A 19,573-nucleotide genomic window follows, 5' to 3' on the forward strand; every position below is an offset into this window, starting at 1 on the left:
CCACCTGTGATTCCAGCACTTTGGGAGGCTGAGGCGGGCAGATCACGAGGTCAGAAGTTCAAAACCAGCCTGACTAACATGATAAAACCCCGTCTCTACTAAAAATACAAAAGAAAATTAGCTGGGCATGGTGGTGTGCACCTGTAATACCAGCTACGCAGGAGGCTGAGGCAGGAGAATTGCTTGAACCTTGAAGGCAGAGGTTGCAGTGAGCCCAGATAGCTTCACTGCACTCTATGTGAAAGACAGAGGGAGGCTGTATCTTCAAATAAATAAGTAAATATTCTGTAGAGGAAGGCTCTCACTTTGTAACCCAGGCTGGAGAGCAGTGGCGTGACCTTGGCTCACCACAACCTCCACCTGCTGGGTTCAAATAATTTTCCTGTCTCAGCCTCCCGAGTAGCTGGGACTACAGGTGCACACCATCACGCCAGGCTAATTTTTGCATTTTTAATAGAGATGAGGTTTTGCCATGTTGGTCAGGCTGGTCTTGAACTCCTGACCTCAGGTGATCCACCCACCTCAGCCTCCCAGAGTACTGGGATTACAGGCGTGGGCCACTGTGCCCAGCCCCCTAGGTGATTTCTTACATAGCTCTGCTGTGTTACCACCTTTTCTGGCCGTCCAGCCTCCCTTCCTTCCTTCCTCAGTGACTTCCCCAAGACTCCACCATTACTTTTTGTGCCAGGCACTGTGCAAGCCTCAGAGATATAACGATGAGAAACAGCAAAGCGTTCCCAAGCTTTAGGGCTCTTCCAGTGTAGCGGGCAAGGCAGAGGTCAGCAAGGCAGTGGCTCGCACCTGTAATCCCAACACTTTGGGAAGCCAAAATGAGGGGATTGCTCGAGCTCAGGAGTTTTAGACCAGCCTGGGCAACATAGGGAAACCCCATCTCTACAAAAAATATAAATATTAGCGGCTGGGCGCGGTGGCTCACGCCTGTAATCCCAGCACTTTGGGAGGCCGAGGCGGGTGGATCACGAGGTCAAGAGATTGAGACCATCCTGGTCAACATGGTGAAACCCCGTCTCTACTAAAAAAAATACAAAAAAATTGGCTGGGCACGGTGGCGTGTGCCTGTAATCCCAGCTACTCAGGAGGCTGAGGCAGGAGAATTGCCTGAACCCAGGAGGCGGAGGTTGCGGTGAGCCGAGATCGCACCATTGCACTCCAGCCTGGGTAACAAGAGCGAAACTCCGTCTCAAAAAAATAAATAAATAAATAAATAAAAATAAATATTAGCTGTACATGAAGGCACACCTGTTGTTCCAGCTACTCAGGAGGCTGAGGCAGGAGGATCGCTTGAGCCCAGGAGGTTGAGGTGGTTGCAGTGATCTGAGATTGTGCCACTGCACTTCAGCCTGGGTTTCAAAGTAAGGCCCTATCAAAAAAAAAAAAAAAGGAAAGAAAAAAAAGAAAAAAAAGGCAGAGATATAGGTAAACTAGTTTGGGAGGCCAAGGGGGATGGATCATGAGGTCAGGAGAGCGAGACCATCCTGGCCAACATGGCGAAAGCCCACCTCTAAAAATACAAAAATTAGCTGTGTGTGGTGGTGCGCACCTGTAGTCCCAGCTACTTGGGAGGCTGAGGCAGGAGAATTGCTTGAACCCGGGAGGCAGAGGTTGCAGTGAGCCGAGATTGCACCACTGCACTCCAGCCTGGTGACAGAGCGAGACTCTGTCTCAAAATAAATAAATAAAAATAAGTAAACTAGTTATGAAGTGAAGGTTCATCGACTTCATTGTGCCAAGACAGCCAAATGAGGCCCCTGGTCTTGCCTTGGAGAGGTCTGGGAGGGCTTCCTGTAGGAGGCAACCTAGGAACTCCAACCTGAGAAGTTATCTCCAAAAAGCCAGTTACCACCTCCATGATAGCTACCTCCCAAAGCCAGTGTCTGACTCATTCATTCATCCATCCATCCATCCACCCACCCACCCACCCCCCCATCCATCCATCCATCCATCCATCCATCCATCCATCCATCCATCCATTGAGCTTCTATAGATGCCAGGCATGGTTCAGGGAGGTGCTAGTACAAAACAAGCAAAAATCTCTGCCACGATGGAGTAGAGTGGGAGGTGCCCCCTCCAACCACAGACAAAAAAATGACAAGATAATTCTGGATGGGAGTAACTGCTAGAAAGGAAATAAAACTGACTGAAGGAGGGAGAAGTGCCCCGGTTTCAAAACAAGATCCGTAAAAACTTAGCTAATCAAAGATGCCGCGTTCTCCCTGGGCTGTGGGCATCTTATCATCCTTCAGCAGAGTGCATTGGGGATGAACTCTTCCCAGTGGCCCTGCGGGCTCAGTCGCCTGCCCAGCCGTAATTGAGCGCCTCCTGTATGCACCACACAACCTTTTGGACATTAAACTGGGTGGAGGATGGGAGGGAGGTTTCTGTACGCTCTTGGGCACGTCACTCCCCCTCAGGACCTCAGGTCCTCTTCTGTAACTAGGGCTTCTGGATGGGTCATCAGCAACCCCAGAGCTGCCCTGCCGCAACTCTCTAAGGAAATAGCATTTAGTGCTGTCTCCCCAACAGCCCCCAAGGTGAGAGTGCATAGATGGGGGTGTTTATCCCCATTTTGCAGATGATCAGGATGAAGCTCAGAGGAGAGCCGGGAGTCGCACAGGCTGCACGACACTGATTAGTGTTGAGGTCCAGCCCAGAGTCTCCTGCCCCGGCCCAAGCGGCCCGGAGGCTCGGGTCCCTTTAAGAACGACCCGCGGAGCCAAGCAGGAAGGGGGAGGTGCCAACGCCCGGGACGGATGTCTACACGAGCCAATGGTCGCGGCAGTAGCGGCAACGGCGGCCAATGGGCACGGCAGGGGCGGGGCCAAGCGGCTGAACCTGGTTCCCGAGGCGCGGCGGCCGCGGCTGGGGGCGGGGAGGGGGGCGCAGGACCCCAGGCGGGGGTCCCGGAGCCGAAGGCAAGTGTCCTGCGGCGCCGGGGGCGCCTTGTCGGCTGGGGCGCTGCCCTGGCCTGGGCTGGTTCGGGGACCAGCACGCAGGGGGCTGCGGCCGATGGGCGGGGTGAGGCGCCGCGGGGGCGGCGAGCCTGGGGGCACACGGGGGTCGCGGGTGCCCGAAGGGGCGCGGCCGGCCTGGGGTGGCCGGGGATGGGGGTCATGGAGGCGAAGGGAAATCCAGTGGGGGCTTCCCTACGCAGGCGTGCAGGGCCAGGGGCGCCCGAGGCGTGCGGGGGTCGGGTGCCCCAGACTGGTGGCGTCAGACAGGCGTGGGGCGTTGGGGGCCTGGGTCGGGGCTTGAAGGAGGGCCCGGTCGGGCTGTGGGGCGTCAGGAGGGCGTGAGGTGTTATGGGATCGAGAAGGGGGGGCGTCTGGGGACACTAGAGTGTTTACGGCGCGACGGAGCGGCTGTGGGGAGAGCTGGCCCTGGCTGGGGGCGGTGGTAGTTGGGGCGGGGGGTGGGAGGGGAGGCCGAATTGTGCAGGCGCGGGGGATTATGGGGGTGGGGGGCTGGGAGGGTCTCAGAAAGTGGGGTCCGCGCCCGGGAGGCGCAAGTAGGTGAGGGCTGAGGAGGGGATGCTTCGGGCTGGTTTGGTGGCTGTGCCACACTCTTCTGAGCTTGGGGCCTGGGGGACAGAGGGTTAGGTTGTTGGTTCAGGAGGCCTGGGGCAAGGAAGAGGCTGTAGAACGCGGCGGGACCTCGACCACTCCTGGAAAGGAGGCTGCTTTGAGGGGGTGGAACCGAGGCCTGAGGAGAGGAGGATGCACTCCTAGGGAGGGGTTTGGATCAGGGTCCCTGATGTTGGGGTTGTGGGGGATAGTTTTAGATTGAGAGCGTGAGAGGAAAAATGCTCAGGGTTTCTGGGTGATTACTGTTGGTGGTCTTGGGAAGGGTCTCTTGTTTGCAGAAGAGGCTGGAGGTGGGAGGCCCTAGTAAAAGATTTAATTCCCTCAGTGGCCCCAGAGGCTCTAAAAATGGCTTCCCTAAGTCCTCAGAAGCTGTCCTCTCCACAAAAATCCCAGCACCCCTGACTTAGCATATAATCAGGCAAAACCACAGGGCCTGAAGCCCCAGGTTCAAATCCTCCCTTGGCCATTGGCTTGCTCTGTGACCTTGGGTAAATGGCTTTGGCCCTCTGGCCTGTTTCCTGTTCTGTAAAATGTTGAGGGGAATGTTCCCTACTTCCTGGAGTATTTGTAAACGTTAAATAATAATTACCTCTAATAATGGCTAACACTGTTTGAGCCTCGTGCCAAAGGCTTGATGCTTAGGTTAATTTCTCCCAACAAGCTGGGGTGGTTGTTCTACCCACTGTATAGATGAGAAAACTGAGGCCCGGAGTCCCTGAGTTACACAGAAAGTGATTGGCAGTGTGGGGAATGGGTATAGTGGGGACTTTGAGGGGCTGTATAGGATTCTTACCCACATCTCTGCCCCCGACTTCCAGGGCCAGTTCCCGTCCCCCCAGCAGCATGGCGTCGTGTGCTGAACCCTCTGAGCCCTCTGCCCCGCCACCCGCGGGGGTCCCACCGCCCGAGGACTTTGAGGTGCTTGATGGGGTTGAGGATGCTGAGGGGGAGGAGGAAGAGGAGGAGGAAGAGGAGGAGGAAGATGACCTGAGTGAGCTGCCACCGCTGGAGGACATGGGACAACCCCTGGTGGAGGAAGCTGAGCAGCCTGGGGCCCTGGCCCGAGAATTCCTGGCTGCCATGGAGCCCGAGCCTGCCCCGGCCCCGGCCCCAGAAGAGTGGCTGGACATTATGGGTAAGGAGCAAGGGTGGATTGGGGTGACCTCGGCTCTGGCCCTCTCATCCCCTGAGCCCCATTTCCGCATCTATGCTGTGAGGGTTGGAAGTCACGTGGTCACCACCATGATCGCCAGCCAGAGACAACTACTGGAGATGCTTCACATTGATATACCTCATTCATTGACTCACACGTGTGCACAAAGTACTGTGTCCCTGTTTCCCAGATCTGCCAACAGTGGCTCAGAGAGGCTGAGTCACCTGCCCAGAGCCACACAGCCAGCACACCAGGCGCTGGCAGCTCCTAACCCTATCACTGCATCTTTTTTTTGGTGTTTGTGTGACACAGGCTTGTGCTTTGAAAAATGTGTCCTAGGCCAGGCGTGGTGGCTCACGCCTATAATCCCAGCACTTTGGGAGGCTGAGGCGGGTCGATCGTGAGGTCAGAAGTTTGAGACAAGCCTGACCAACATGGTGAAACCCCATCTCTACCAAAAATACAAAAATTAGCTGGGTGTGGTGGCACATGCCTGTAATCCCAGCTACTTGGCAGGCTGAGGCAGAAGAATCGCTTGAACCTGGGAGGTGGAGGTAGTGGTGAGCCGAGATTGTGCCATTGCACTCCAGCCTGGGCAACAAGAGCAAAAACTCCATCTCAAAAAAAAAGAAAAAATGTGTCCTGGGTGCATGCCAGTCTGGGCAACACAGCAAGACCCTCACCTCCAAAAACAAAATTGTGTCCTGGGGTCAAGTAGAACAGAGGAATGTTATTCTGTTCAGCCTTCTGGTGGGTTCACAATAGTCATAATATTGTAAATGCTTAGAGAAATCCTACAAGAAGAAAACTAGGGGAACTCACACATGTTCTGCCCAGCATACCCCATCACAGCAACTGAAAACAAGGGAAATGTTAGTATTCTGTGGAAGTCGTCTTGCCAGTGGCATAGTACTGATATCTAGTATACCAAATAACGCTGGTGCCCATGCAAATAATAAGACGTCATTACCACTGTTAATTGTACAAACAATACTGTAGCAATACCATCCAATCATATTGACACTGATGAAACAGTAATTTTTTTTTTTTTTTTTTTTTGAGACGGAGTTTCGCTCTTGTTACCCAGGCTGGAGTGCAATGGCGTGATCTCGGCTCACCGCAACCTCCGCCTCCTGGGTTCAGGCAATTCTCCTGCCTCAGCCTCCTGAGTAGCTGGGATTACAGGCACGCGCCACCGTGCCCAGCTAATTTTTTGTATTTTTAGTAGAGACGGGGTTTCACCATGTTGACCAGGATGGTTTCAATCTCTTGACCTTATGATCCACCGCCTCGGCCTCCCAAAGTGCTGGGATTACAGGCATGAGCCACCGCGCCCGGCGTTATTTTTTTTTTTTAAGATGGGGTTTCACCATGATGGCCAGGCTGGTCTTGAACTCCTGACCTCAGGTGATCCACCCATCTCGGCCTCCCAAATGCTAGGATTACAGGCGTGAGCCACTGCACCCAGCCTGAAACAGTAATATTACTAAATATCATTACCACTACTGATAAAAATCTTACTACTACTTTTTTTTTTTGAGACGGAGTTTCGCTCTCGTTACCCAGGCTGGAGTGCAATGGCGCGATCTCGGCTCACCGCAACCTCCGCCTCCCGGGTTCAGGCAATTCTCCTGCCTCAGCCTCCTGAGTAGCTGGGATTACAGGCACGCGCCACCATGCCCAGCTAATTTTTTGTATTAGTAGAGACGGGGTTTCACCATGTTGACCAGGATGGTCTCGATCTCTTGACCTAGTGATCCACCCACCTCGGCCTCCCAAAGTGCTGGGATTACAGGCTTGAGCCACCGCGCCCGGCTACTTTTTTTTTTTTTGAGATGGAGTCTTACTCTGTCACTCAGGCTGGAAGCAGTGGTGCGATGTCAGCTCACTGTAACATCTGCCTTCCAGGTTTAAGTGATTCTCCTGCCTCAGCCTCCCAAGTAGCTGGGATTACTGGCTCCCACCACTGAACCTGGCTAATTTTTTTTTGTTTATTTTTATTTTTCTTGAGATGGAGTCTTCCTCTGTCTCCAGGCTGGAGTGCAGTGGCCCAATCTCGGCTCACTGCAACCTCCGCCTCCCAGGTTCCAGCAATTCTCCTGCCTCAGCCTCCCAACTACCTGGGATTTCAGGTGCGTACCACCACGCCCAGCTCATTTTTGTATTTTTAGTAGAGATGGAATTTCACCATGTTGGCCAGGATGGGCTTGATCTCTTGACCTCGTGATCCGCCCACCTCGGCCTCCCAAAGTGCTGGGATTATGGGTGTGAGCCACTATGCCTGGACTTTTTTTCTGTATTTTTAGCAGAGATGGTGTTTCACCATGTTGGCCAGGTTGGTTTTGAACTCCTAACCTGAAGTGATCCACGCGTCTCGGCCTCCCAAAGTGGGAGGCCAAAAATCTTACTACTTCTAAAAATAACATGACTGCCATTGCTCTCCAGCCTGGGTAACAGAGCAAGACTTTGTCCTAAAAAAATAAAAATAACACCAGGTAATATTTACTGAGCACTGATTTTTGTGTCAGGCCTATATATCATTTTATTTCATCCTTAAAACAACACTGTGGGCCAGGCACTGTGGCTCACACCTGTAATCCCAGCTCTTTGGGAGGCTGAGGCGGCGGATCACCTGAAGTCGGGAATTGGAGACCAGCCTGGCCGACATGGTGAAACCCCGTCTCTACTAAAAATGCAAAACTTAGCTGGCGGTGGTGACGCACGCCTGTAGCCCAGCTACTTGGGAGGCTGAGGCAGCAGAATCGCTTGAACTCAGGAGGCGGAGGTTGCAGTGAACTGATTGTGCCATTGCACTCCAGCCTGGGTGACAGAGCCAGCAAACAAAAGCAAACAAACAGGCCGGGCGCGGTGGCTCACGCCTGTAATCCCAGCACTTTGGGAGGTCGAGGCGGGTGGATTGCTTGAGGTCAGGAGTTCGAGACCAGCCTGGCCAACATGGTGAAACCCCGTCTCTAAAACAAACAAACGAACAAAACCACCGTGTTGTAATTTCTACTATATCCCCACTTTACAGATGGCAAAGGGTAGGCTCAGAGAGGCGAAGGTGCTTGCCCGAGGTCACACAGCTTCCCTGGCCATGTTAGAGATTGGCAAGCTGTTCTTTCCTCCTGATACTGTGAGAGCTGAGCTGCCCCGCACACACTCGGAGCATGAGATTGGCACTGTGTTTATAATTGTGCCAGCTGCTTTTTGAGGTCAGAATGGGGGCTTCTGTTTTTCAGGCAAGGAAACTGAACTCTTTTTTTTTTTTTTTGAGATGGAGTCTCACTCTGTCACCCAGGCTGGAGTGCAGTGGCACAATCTTAGCTCACTGCAGCCTCGGCCTCCTGGGTTCATGCAGTTCTCCTGCCTCAGCCTCCCGAGTAGCTGGGACTACAGGCGTGCGCCACCATACCCGGCTAATTTTTGTATCTTTAGTAGATACAGGGTTTCACCATGTTGGTCAGGCTGGTCTCGAACTCCTGACCTCAAGTGATCCATTCGCCTTGGCCTCCCAAAGTGCTGGGATTATAGGTGTGAACCACCACGCCTAGCCAGAAACTGAACTCTTGAGAGGAGACATGATTTTCCCAGAGGCCATCTGATTGAGAGGCAGCCATTAGTGCCTGCAAACCTCGAGACACAGGTCCATTGGGATACCCTAGCTTGGTGGTTTCCAGATGAGTTAGGGGACGTGTACAGGGTGGGAGTAGCACAGAAATTTGGAATATTGTAGAATATTCCAGAACATAGGTGGATATATACCACTGCCACTAACTTTAGGCCAGAGTTCACTCAGACTCATTAAATACTCTAGGCCAGGCCATGAGTGGTGGCTCACGCCTATAATCCTAGCACTTTGGGAGGCGGGTGGATCACCTGAGGTCAGGAGTTTGAGACCAGCCTGGACAACATGGTGAAACCCCCCGTCTCTACAAAAAATACCAAAACTTGCCAAGCGTGGTTTGGGCACCTGTAACCCCAGCTACTTGGGAGGCAGAGGCAGGAGAATTGCTTGAACCTGGGAGGCAGAGGTGGCAGTGAGCCGAGATCTCACCACTGTACTCCAGCCTGGGCGACAGAGCAAGACTCTGTCTCAATGCCGGGCACAGTGTCTCACGCCTATAATCCTAACACCTTGGGAGGCCAAGGTGGGTAGATCACCTGAGGTCAGGAGTTCAAGACCAGCCTGGCCAACATGGCAAAACCCCATCTCTACTAAAAATACAATAAAATTAGCTGGGCATGGTGGTGCATACCTGTTATCCCAGCTACTTGGAAGGCTGAGGCAGGAAAATCGCTTGAACCCAGGAGGTGGAGGTTGCAGTGAGCTGAGACTGCGCCATTGCACTCCAGCCTGGGCAACAAGAATGAAACTCTGTTTCAAAAAAAAAAAAAAAAGAAATACTCTAGGCCAATGGTGTATTACAGAACTCAGGTAAATGTGGGAATAGGAGGGACTGCAGAGCACCTCAGACCCACGTAGCCCTTGCTTTGCTAAGATAGTGTTTTGTGGACACCTTAGTAGCACTGCAAAGAAGAGGCAGGGCTGTGTGTCACCAGCCAGGTTATCTACCCTCTGCACCTCCATTTCCTGCTTTGGCGGGGTGGTTCTGGCAGCAATCACTCCAGTGCTTTCCTGGGATGACGGGATCGTCACTGTGGGGTTATCTGGGTGTGTTTGTGAGAGTATTGGCTATGGTCATTCCTGTGATTGCTGGGGGCACGAGAGGCAGCTTTTGTTTATAAGCTGTTCAGCTCTGTTTAACTTTATTTATTTTTATTTTTTTTTAAGATGGGGTTTCACCATGATGGCCAGGCTGGTCTTGAACTCCTGACATCAGGTTATCCACCCACCTCGGCCTCCCAAAGTGCTAGGATTACAGGCATGAGCCACCTCACCCGGCTGTTTTGTTTTTTGAGACAGTCTTGCTCTGTTGCCCAGGCAGGAGTGCAGTGGTGCGATCTTGGTTCACTGCAACCTCTACCTCCCGGGTTCAAGTGATTCTTCTGCTTTAACATCCTGAGTGCTAGGACTTCAGGTACCCGTCATCATGCCCAGCTAATTTTTTTTTTTTTTGAGACGGAGTCTCGCTCTTGTTGCCTAGGCTGGAGTGCAATGGCGTGATCTCGGCTCACTGCAACCTCTGCCTCCTGGGTTTAAGTGATTCTCCTGCCTCAGCCTCCCGAGTAGCTGGGATTATAGGCTCCTGCCATCACGCCTGGCTAAATTTTGTATTTTTAGTTTCACCATGTTGGCCAGGCTGGTCTCGAACTCCTGACCTCAGGTGAGCCATCTACCTCGGCCTCCCAAAGTGCTGGGATTACAGGCATGAGCCACTGAGCCTGGCCCCTAATTTTTTTATTTTTATTGGAGACAGGGTCTCACCACATTGGCCAGGCTGTACTCAAACTCCTGACCTCAAGTGATCCTCCTGCCTCAGCCTTCCAAAGTGCTGGCATTACAAGTGTGAGCCACCATGCCTGGCCATTTTTATAGAGACAGGGTCTCACTGTGTTGCCCGGGCTTGTCTCAAACTCCTGGTTTCAAGCAATCCTCTCTCCTCAGCCTCCCGAAGTGCTGGGATTGCAGGCATGAGCCACTGAACCTGGCCTTTGCTTAACTTCTAAATTCAGCACACTTGGTGCTGTGGTAGAGACCATGTATCCCAGGGCCTCTGCTAACCAAGGGCCCCATGAGCACCTCATTTCATGGCTCTGTAAACTGAGGGCCAAGCATCTCAGGGCTAGGATTTCAGCCTGAGGGGCTGGCTGTTTGCCCTCTCTGAGCTTTGGTTTTCTTTCTTTTTGAGGAGGGTCGGGAGACTGAGTTCTTGCCATTTTGCCCAGATGCTGGTCTGAGCTTGTGATCCTCCCAGTTTGGCCTCTCAAATAGCTGGAAACCTGGCCAACTTCATTTTTTTTTTTTTTTTTTTGAGACGGAGTCTCGCTCTGTCACCCAGGCTGGAGTGCAGTGGCACGATCTCAGCTGACTGCAACCTCCGCCTCCCGGGTTCAAGTAATTTTCTGCCTCAGCCTCCCAATTAGCTGGGATTACAAGTGCCCACCACCACGCCCAGCTAATGTATTTATTTATTTTAAAATTTATTTTTTATTTAATTATTTTATTTTTTTTTAGAGACAGGGTCTCCCTACGTTGCCCAGGCTGGAGTGTAGTGGCTATTCACAGGCACGATCCCACTACTGATCAGCACGGGAGTTTTGACCTGCTCCGTTTCCGACCTGGGCCAGTTCGCCCCTCCTTATGGTGGTCCCCTGCTTTTTGTATTTTTAGTAGAGACGAGGTTCACCATCTTGACCAGGGTGGTGTTGAACTCCTGACCTCAGGTGATCTGCCTGCCTTGCCTCCCAAAGTGCTGGGATTACAGGCGTGAGCCACTGTGCCCAGCCCTCAATTTTCTTTAAAAAAAAAAAAAAAAAAAAGCTGGGCACAGTGGCTCCCACTTGTAATCCCAGCACTTTGGGAGACCAAGGTGAGTGGATCACAAGATCAGGAGTTCAAGACCAGCCTGGTCAACATAGTGAAACCTCGTCTCTTTTTATTTATTTATTTTTTGTTTTGGAAATTTTTGGGGGGGCTTTCCGGCAAAAACCGGAAAGCCTGCTAGACAAATTCTAAAAGAGCTGTGACACTAACCCCGTCTCTTAAAAAAAAAACAACAACCGCCAGACCAACATTGTTCGCTGTGTTGGTCCCTGGCACCAGCACCATCACCCCGAAGTGTGTCCCATCCTGTTCAGTGTCCCACACGTGGGGTCCCCCACTCTGGTGGCAGAGTGGTCACTGGAGGTTTGGTTTTGCCCCAGTGTTGGGCCAGAAACAGAAGTTCGTATCCACTCTCTGTTTCAGAAACTCGCAGCTCCAGATAGCATCAGACTCAGAACATTCTAGAATATCCCAGAATATGGGTAGATCCCCAGCTGCCCCTAATCTGGGGCCTGTTGCAGGTTCATGGTCTATCCCAGACCAGTGGAGTGTTGTAGAATGCAGGTGGATGTGGGGACAGGGGTAACCACACACAGGGCTAGTCCACACGCCCCATGGGTTAGGCCCTCGCTTGTTTAAGGAGCCACGTTGTAGATTCTTTGGGAGAGCCCCAGGAAAGCACAGCCCTTGGTCCCGGGTTAAAGTTGGGGAAACTGAGGCCAGAGAGGCCTGCATTCCCCTGGGACAGCAAGTAGGCAGAGCTCAGGGTGGGGCTCAGGGGAGTGGGTGCCTGTTTGAGCTGCCTGGTGACAGGTTGCATGTCCCTGGCCCCTGGCAGGGAATGGGCTGTTGAGGAAGAAAACGCTGGTCCCAGGGCCACCAGGTTCGAGCCGCCCAGTCCAGGGCCAGGTGGTCACCGTGCATCTGCAGACGTCGCTGGAGAACGGCACGCGGGTGCAGGAGGAGCCGGAGCTGGTGTTCACCCTGGGCGACTGCGACGTCATCCAGGTGCGGGCTGGGGCAGGACAGGGCAGGGGCGAGGGGCGCACCTCACTGGGCCTGGGCCTGCCTGACCGCTGGCTGTCCCCACATACCCCAGGCCCTGGATCTCAGTGTCCCACTCATGGATGTGGGGGAGACGGCCATGGTTACTGCTGACTCCAAGTACTGCTACGGCCCCCAAGGCAGGTGAGAGCCGGCCACCCTTAGGGTCTCAGCAGGGGGTGGGTGGAGTGGGTGTACCCCTCAGCTTACCCGTCTACCTGCCCATTTTATAGAAGGAGAAACAGGCTGGGTGAGGTGGCTCACACCCGAAATCCCAGCACTTTGGGAAGTTGAGGTAGGAGGATTGCTTGAGGCCTTGTTTTCCAGACCAGCCTAAGCAATATAGACCCCATCTCCATACAAAAAAATTTAAAAATTACTTGGGTGTAGTGCTAAAAATTAGCTGGGTGTGTTGCATGCCTGTAGTCCCAGCTACTGAGGAGGCTCAGGCAGGAGGATCACTTGAGCCCAGGATTTCGAGGCTGCAGTGAGCCAAGACTGTGCCACTGCACTCCAGCCTGGGCAGCACAGTGAGACCCTTCCCTTAAAAAAACGGAGGAAAACAGGGGCTTAGAGCGGGGAACTCATCCATCAGGTCCCATAGCTCCAAGGCGGCAAGTCACTTACCCTGCACTTTACTGAGGAGGGAATGACAGAGGGCGGAGGGAGATAGATCCGGGACTTGAGCCAGGCTCAATCCCTCTGAGCCAGCCCAGCAGGTTTGGGGGTCACCAGGTCTGAGTGCAGCCCCTGCCTGCCCCCACCCCACTAGCAGGAGCCCATACATCCCCCCGCACGCGGCCCTGTGCCTGGAGGTGACCCTGAAGACGGCTGTGGATGGGCCTGACCTGGAGATGCTCACGGGGCAGGAGCGCGTGGCCCTGGCCAACCGGAAGCGGGAGTGTGGCAACGCCCACTACCAGCGGGCGGACTTCGTCCTGGCTGCCAACTCCTACGATCTCGCCATCAAGGCCATCACTTCCAGCGCCAAAGGTGACCGCCCGCTGGGTCAGATCCCCACCACCTCCCCTGCAAAGGTGTCCACTCTCCATACCAGAAACTTTTAGCCCCAGAGAGCCTCAGACTCAGAACATTCTAGAATATCCCAGAATATGGGTAGATCCCCAACTGACCCTAACCTAGGGGCCTGTTGCCAACTCGTGGTCTATCCCAGACCAGTGGAGTGTTACAGAATGCAGGTGGATGTGGGGACTGGCACACAGGGCCAGTCCATACGCCCCCAAGGGTCAGGCCCTTGCTTGCTTAGGGCTCCATGTTGTAGATTCCTCGGAGAGCCCCAGGAAAGCACGGCTCTTGGTCTCAGGTTAAAGCTGGGGAAACTGAGACCAGAGAGGCCTGCATTCCCCTGGGGTAGAAGGCAGCTTCCACAGGGGGGTCGGAGGGTCTGTTGGTGTAGTGACAGCCACCGTGGCGGGCACTGTCTCCCAATAGTGGACATGACATTTGAGGAGGAGGCACAGCTCTTGCAGTTGAAGGTGAAGTGTCTGAACAACCTGGCGGCCTCGCAGCTGAAGCTGGACCACTACCGCGCGGCCCTGCGCTCCTGCAGCCTTGTACTGGAGCACCAGCCGGACAACATCAAGGCTCTCTTCCGCAAGGGCAAGGTGGGCCACACCGGGGTGCCAGGCTGGGTCACCCAGCCCGGGATAGAGGGGCTGGTCCCCAACCCTGCATTTGAGAAAGGCGTAGGTATTAGCCAGCCGAGCTCTCTGGGGTGCAGGTAGAGAAACTGAGGCCCAAACGGGTGCAGGAGTATGGTCTAGGTCACAGCAATTTATTGGCTGAGGCAAGATGCAATCCTTGACTCTTGGGTCCCCTACCTTTGGTCCAGTGTGCTATTTTTGTTTGTTTCTTTTCTTTTTTTTTCTTTTTTTAAGAGAGTCTTGCTGTGTCTCCTAGGCTGGAGTGCAGTGGTGTGATCTCAACTCACTGCAACCTCCGCCTCCACCTCTCAGGTTCAAGCAATTCTCCTGCTTCAGCCTCCCGAGTAGCTGGAACTACAGGCGTGTGCCACTATGCCCAGCTAATTTTTTTTTTTTTTTGAGACGGAGTTTCGCTGTTACCACCCAGGCTGGAGTGCAATGGCGCGATCTCGGCTCACTGCAACCTCCGCCTCCTGGGTTCGAGCAATTCTCCTGCCTCAGCCTCCCGAGTAGCTGGGATTACAGGCGCGCACCACCATGCCCAGCTAATTTTTGTATTTTTAGTAGAGATGGGGTTTCACCTTGTTGACCAGGATGGTCTTGATCTCTTGACCTCGTGATCCACCCGCCTCGGCCTCCCAAAGTGCTGGGATTATAGGCGTGAGCCACCGCGCCCAGCTAATTTTTGTTTTTTTGTTTGTTTTTTTTTTTCTTTTTCTTCTTTTTTTTTTTTCTTTTTTCTTTTTCTTTTTTTTTTAGGGCCAATCCTACACCAGGAGAATTTTTGTATTTTTAATAGAGACGGGGTTTCATCATGTTGGCCAGGCTGGTCTTGAACTCCTGACCTGAAGTAATCTGTCTGCCTTGGCCTCCCCATGTGCTGGGATTGCATGCATGAGCCACTGTGCCTGACTTGGCCCAGTGTTGAAAGCTCCTCACATGTAACCCTTCATGGGTCCCATTTTCCCTCAGAGTAAAAGCGGAATCCTCATCCCAGCCCTTGAGGCCTTGAGTCCTCTGGTCTTCTTCCTCCTGCTGTCACCTCTCTCACCTCACTTTCTGGTTCCCTCCATCCCACTCAGCATTCTCCCTTTCTGCTGTCTAGGCCAAGCTCTCTCCACCTCAGGGCCTTTGCATAGGCAGTGGCTACTGCCTGAGACGTTCCTAACAGGCAGCCCGTGGAGGCGACATGCCTCTTGTCCATCTCCCCGACTTGAAGGTGGGGATTTGGTCTGTCTTGCTCACTCCTGAATCTCCAACCTTGCAAACGGCTAAGTACATAGTATGTGCTCAGTAAAAGTCCTCATGGCTTTGGGAGGACAAGGCAGGCCAAGGCTTTGGGAGGACAAGGCAGGAGGATCGCTTGAGCCCAGATATTTGTGACAAGCCCAGGCAACATAGGGAGACCCCCGTCTCTACCAAAAAAATGAAAAAATTAGCTGGGTGTGGGGGCTAGCACCTGTAGTCCCAGCTGCTCTGGAGGCTGAGGATGGCTTGAGCCACAGAGGGCCAGGCTGCAGTGAGCCTTGATCACACCACTGTGCTACAGCCTCAGCAGCGAAGCGAGACTGTGTCAAAAACAAAAGAACAGAAAAAAAATCCTGGCAGAACGTAGGGGTGATTCTGCCTTGCACAGACTTGACCTTCCTTCTCACCCCCTTTTCTGTTCATCCTCATAGCCCCACCCCTAGTGGGGCTTTCAGTACCTTTTAGCAGTTAACCAAGGAAACTGAGGCACAGACACTGGCTCACCTCCTGTGTTTGTGAAAAGCCTGAGGCAGGGCTCCCTCCAGCTGGGGTTTATGAAGCACCTGTTGTGTGCAGAGTTCTGCAGAGAGGTGTGAAGAGGGAGAAGATGCTGTTCCTGGTTTTGAGGCCTTTGCTCCACCTGGGGGTAGCATCCTCCTGGGGGCAGCGGCAGTGGCTGCTTGTATAGCTTCTTACAAGTGTAGACCTGCTGGCTGAAAGTGACAGAAACCCACTCAAACAGATTCAGGCAGAAAGGATGGATGGATGGCTCATGGAACTGCCACGTTTGGATTAGCTGGCTTCAGGCATAGCTGGATATTGTGAGGAGGCTGTGTCTCTGCTGTGACCTTCCCTCTTGGACCAGCTCCTCTCTCAGGGTGACATGATGTTTTGCCTCTCCCCTGGGAAGTTCCAGACTTCCATCCTCTACTCCCGCTCCCTTTTTTTTTTTTTTTTTCTTGAGACAGCATCTTGCTCTGTCGCCCAGGCTGGAGTGCAGTGGCACAATCTCGGCTCACTGCAATTTTGCCTCCTGGGTTCAAGCGAGTACATCCGGCTTATTTTTGTATTTTTAGTAGAGACGGGGTTTCACCATGCTGGCCAAGCTGGTCTTGAACTCCTGACCTCAAGTGATCTGCCCACCTCGGCCTCCCAGCCCAAAGTGCTGGGATTATAGGCGTGAGCTACTGCACCCAGCTCCATCGTCTCCCTTCAGCAACTCATCTCCTTTCGGCACCAGCATAGTGCAGGCTGGATCTCATTGACTCGCTTGGGTCACGTGCCGGCCCTGAACCATTCACTGTGGCCAAAGCTTTGGAAACATCAGGTCCAGGTGTGGTGGCTCACGCCTGTAATCTCAGCACTTTGGGAGGCCAAGGCAGGAGGATCATTTGAGCCCAGGAATTGAAGACCAGCCTTGGCAGCATAGTGCATTCCATTGCTACAAAAATTTTAAAAATAAAACAATTAAGGGCTGGGCAAGGTGGCTCACACCTATAATCCCAGCACTTTGGGAGACTGAGGCAGGTGGTTCAGTTGAGCCTAGAAGTTCGAAACTATTCTGGGGAATGTGGTGAGACCCTGTCTCTAAAATTAAAAAAGTAAATCGGCTGGGTGCGGTGGCTCACACCTGTAATACCAGCACCCCGCCCGGCTAATTTTTTGTGTATTTTAGTAGAGATGGGGTTTCACCATGTTGGCCAGGCTGGTCTCGAACTCCTGACCTTGTGATCCACCCGCCTTGGCCTCCCAAAGTGCTGGGATTACAGGCGTGAGCCACCGCACCTGGCCCAGACTGGTTTGTTTGTGAGATGCAGTCTCGCTCTTGCTCAGGCTGGAGTGCAGTGGCATCATCTTGGATCACTGCAACCTCCTGGGCTGGGTTTCTTGAAGGACAGAGGGGCCCAGGTATGGGTCCAGAGTGATGCCACCCTCTTCCACCTACAGGTGCTGGCCCAGCAGGGGGAGTACAGTGAGGCCATCCCCATCCTGAGGGCGGCCCTGAAGCTGGAACCTTCCAACAAGGTGAGCAGGACAGGGGCGCCCTGGAGACTTGCTCAGCTGGGAAGTCCCTCTTATGGTCTACCCCAGGTCTTTCTTGCTGTGGCTCTCTGTTGTGTTCCCATCTGAGCAGTGGCAGGGGATAGATACCTGAAGGGCCCTGGTCAGCTTGTGAAGACCCTTATGATAGCCACACTGCCAGCCTGGCCCATGCCAGTGACCTTGGCCTTCCTTCCAGAACCTTTTGTCTCCTGGCTACCTTGTGCTCTGTCCCATCTACTGGCTCCCTAGGGGGATGGGGTCAGCATCCCCAACTTTGCTAAGCCCAGAAAGGGGCAGATGGGACCCCCTATGTCCAGTGGTCCCAGTACCCAAATGACCTAGGGTCCTGGAAGGGGAGGGTGCCAGTGATGACAGGTTGGCCGCCGCATGTTCTCAGCTTCCCCTGCCTCCTGCAGACGATCCACGCAGAGCTCTCGAAACTGGTGAAGAAGCATGCTGCGCAGCGGAGCACAGAGACCGCCTTGTACCGGAAAATGCTGGGCAACCCCAGCCGGCTGCCCGCCAAGTGCCCTGGCAAGGGTGCCTGGGTAAGCTGGGGCACAGGAGGATGGGCAGGGGCTACGTGCAGCGCACGGCATGCCTAACAAAGGAGATTTATTCTGCACACGTGGATGTCCTCGGAGACTGGGCCATCCTGGGCACTGCAGGGGACACTGAGAGCCCCCAGTCCTGTGTGATCATGAGTGGAGTAGAAGGTGGAACTCAAGCTGGAGGGCTCAGGGTGGGGAATGGAGGCTTTTCCAGGGCACCAGGAGCAGTGTCCTGGAGGTGGGGCCAATTGATTTGGGTTTTGCTGCTTGAGTAGAGTTTTCCAGGAAGTGGGAAATGCATGGTCAGGCAATGATTTGTGGGGAGGTCTGCTTGGGCTGTGCTGGCAGCTGTGGTCCCAGAGGCCAGTCTCGACCTCCCTCCACCCTTCTCTCCCCTCTTCTTTATCCACAGTCCATCCCATGGAAGTGGCTGTTTGGGGCGACTGCTGTTGCCTTGGGGGGTGTGGCGCTCTCTGTGGTCATTGCTGCCAGGAACTGACCGCCCAGGTGGCCAGCACCCCCTCTGCACACCGTGGACCCTGCCCTGCGCTCCCCAACTCCCCCAGGCTCCCTGTCCACTGCCCTCCCTGGTCTGGCCCCCTCCTCCGGGTTGGGGGAGCAAGGATTGGGGGTCGTGCAGTCCAGCCAGCAGGAGGGACTAAGGCCCTCAGGAGGAAAGCCCAGAGGGAGGGGGCCCTCATTCCTTCAGACCCAGTTCCCCCCTCCCCTTACCCCGCTGGGCTAGGTCTCCGCCAGGGCCGGCCTCAGTTTCTCCTCAACAGGCCTGGGGGCAGCCCTTCCCCTGCCTCGTCCCTGCCTGAGTGCCAGCCCTCCCGCCCCGCCTGCCGCCCCTTGTCCAGGCTCCCTCCCCGCCACAGTGAAATAAAGCCTCCCACCGTGCAGTCCACAGGCTCCTGAGCGTTCTTCTACCACCATCTGGGGCTGTGTCAGGGACAGCGTGTGATGCATCTGGAGTCATATAGCACAGTGGATGCAGCTGAGCTAGCAGGAGCCGGGGTTGGGGGTCGTCTCCTCTCTGGGCACAACAGACTCATTTTGCAGAGGGGAAACTGAGGCATAGAGAAGTAGGATGATGTAGCAGGCACAAGTGGGTTGAGAGCTCTGACTCAGCTGCATTCTGGGGCTGTTCCTGCACAGCTCCACCCTGAAATCTGGGACCCCAATGGGCCCTGACTTGAGGCTGCCACGTGGGTTCTGTGGCATCATTGCTTTACCTAGTGGTTGTGCTCACTTCAAAAAAGACAGTTGGTAGGAGGATGGCTTCAGCACATGAGTTTGAGGCTTCAGTAAACTATGATCGCACCACTGCACTCCAGCCTGGGCTGGAAGACCTCACAAGGGTGAGGTCTCGCTCTCTTTTTTTTTTTTTAAAGAGGCGGGGTGTAGTAGCATGGCCTTTAATTTCAGCCCTTTGGAGGCCAAAGTGGGAGGATCACTTGAGCCCAGCCTGGGCAACATAGTGAGATTCTATCTCTGTTTAAAAAAACAAAAAAGGCCAGGCGTGGTGGCTCACGCCTGTAATCCAAGCACTTTGGAGGCCAAGGTGGGCGGATCACCTGAGGTTGGGAGTTCAAGACCAGCCTGACAAACATGGTAAAACCCCATCTTTAAAAAAAAAAAAAGGCCAGTGTGGTGGCTCATGCCTGTAATCCCAGCACTTTGGGAGGCTGAGGCAGGCGGATCACGAGGTCAGGAGATCAAGACCATCCTGGCTAACATGCTGAAACCCCATCTCTATTAAAAATATAAGAAATTAGCTAGGCATGTTGGCATGAGACTGTAGTCCCAGCTACTCTAGA

At 53.8% G+C, this 19,573-nt stretch overlaps 1 protein-coding gene and 1 non-coding gene across 3 annotated transcripts; one reads left to right on the plus strand and one right to left on the minus strand.

Annotated features, from left to right (window-relative positions):
* The first annotated feature begins 2,845 nt into the window (after positions 1-2,845).
* FKBP8 (FKBP prolyl isomerase 8) lies at positions 2,846-18,655 on the plus strand. Of its 2 annotated transcripts, none has more exons than XM_064381622.1 (9): positions 2,846-2,933; positions 4,421-4,737; positions 12,042-12,211; positions 12,303-12,391; positions 13,020-13,240; positions 13,700-13,872; positions 17,107-17,184; positions 17,619-17,750; positions 18,166-18,655. In XM_064381622.1, the coding sequence occupies exons 2-9, from the start codon at positions 4,446-4,448 to the stop codon at positions 18,250-18,252; spliced, it is 1,242 nt and encodes a 413-aa protein (XP_064237692.1). In that variant the 5' UTR covers positions 2,846-2,933; positions 4,421-4,445; the 3' UTR covers positions 18,253-18,655. The 2 variants fall into 2 exon arrangements, with proteins under 2 accessions (XP_064237692.1, XP_064237693.1); XM_064381623.1 differs by having other exon boundaries at positions 13,023-13,240.
* Positions 11,350-11,411, minus strand: LOC135276857 (U7 small nuclear RNA). The gene has a single exon (XR_010344411.1). It is a non-coding gene; the product is annotated as a U7 small nuclear RNA (small nuclear RNA).
* Positions 18,656-19,573: the final 918 nt, after the last annotated feature.

This window comes from Aotus nancymaae, unplaced genomic scaffold (genome assembly GCF_030222135.1).
Source record: "Aotus nancymaae isolate 86718 unplaced genomic scaffold, 86718_ANA_hifiasm-v0.15.2.pri h1tg000028l, whole genome shotgun sequence".
NCBI classification, from domain to species: Eukaryota; Metazoa; Chordata; class Mammalia; order Primates; family Aotidae; genus Aotus; species Aotus nancymaae.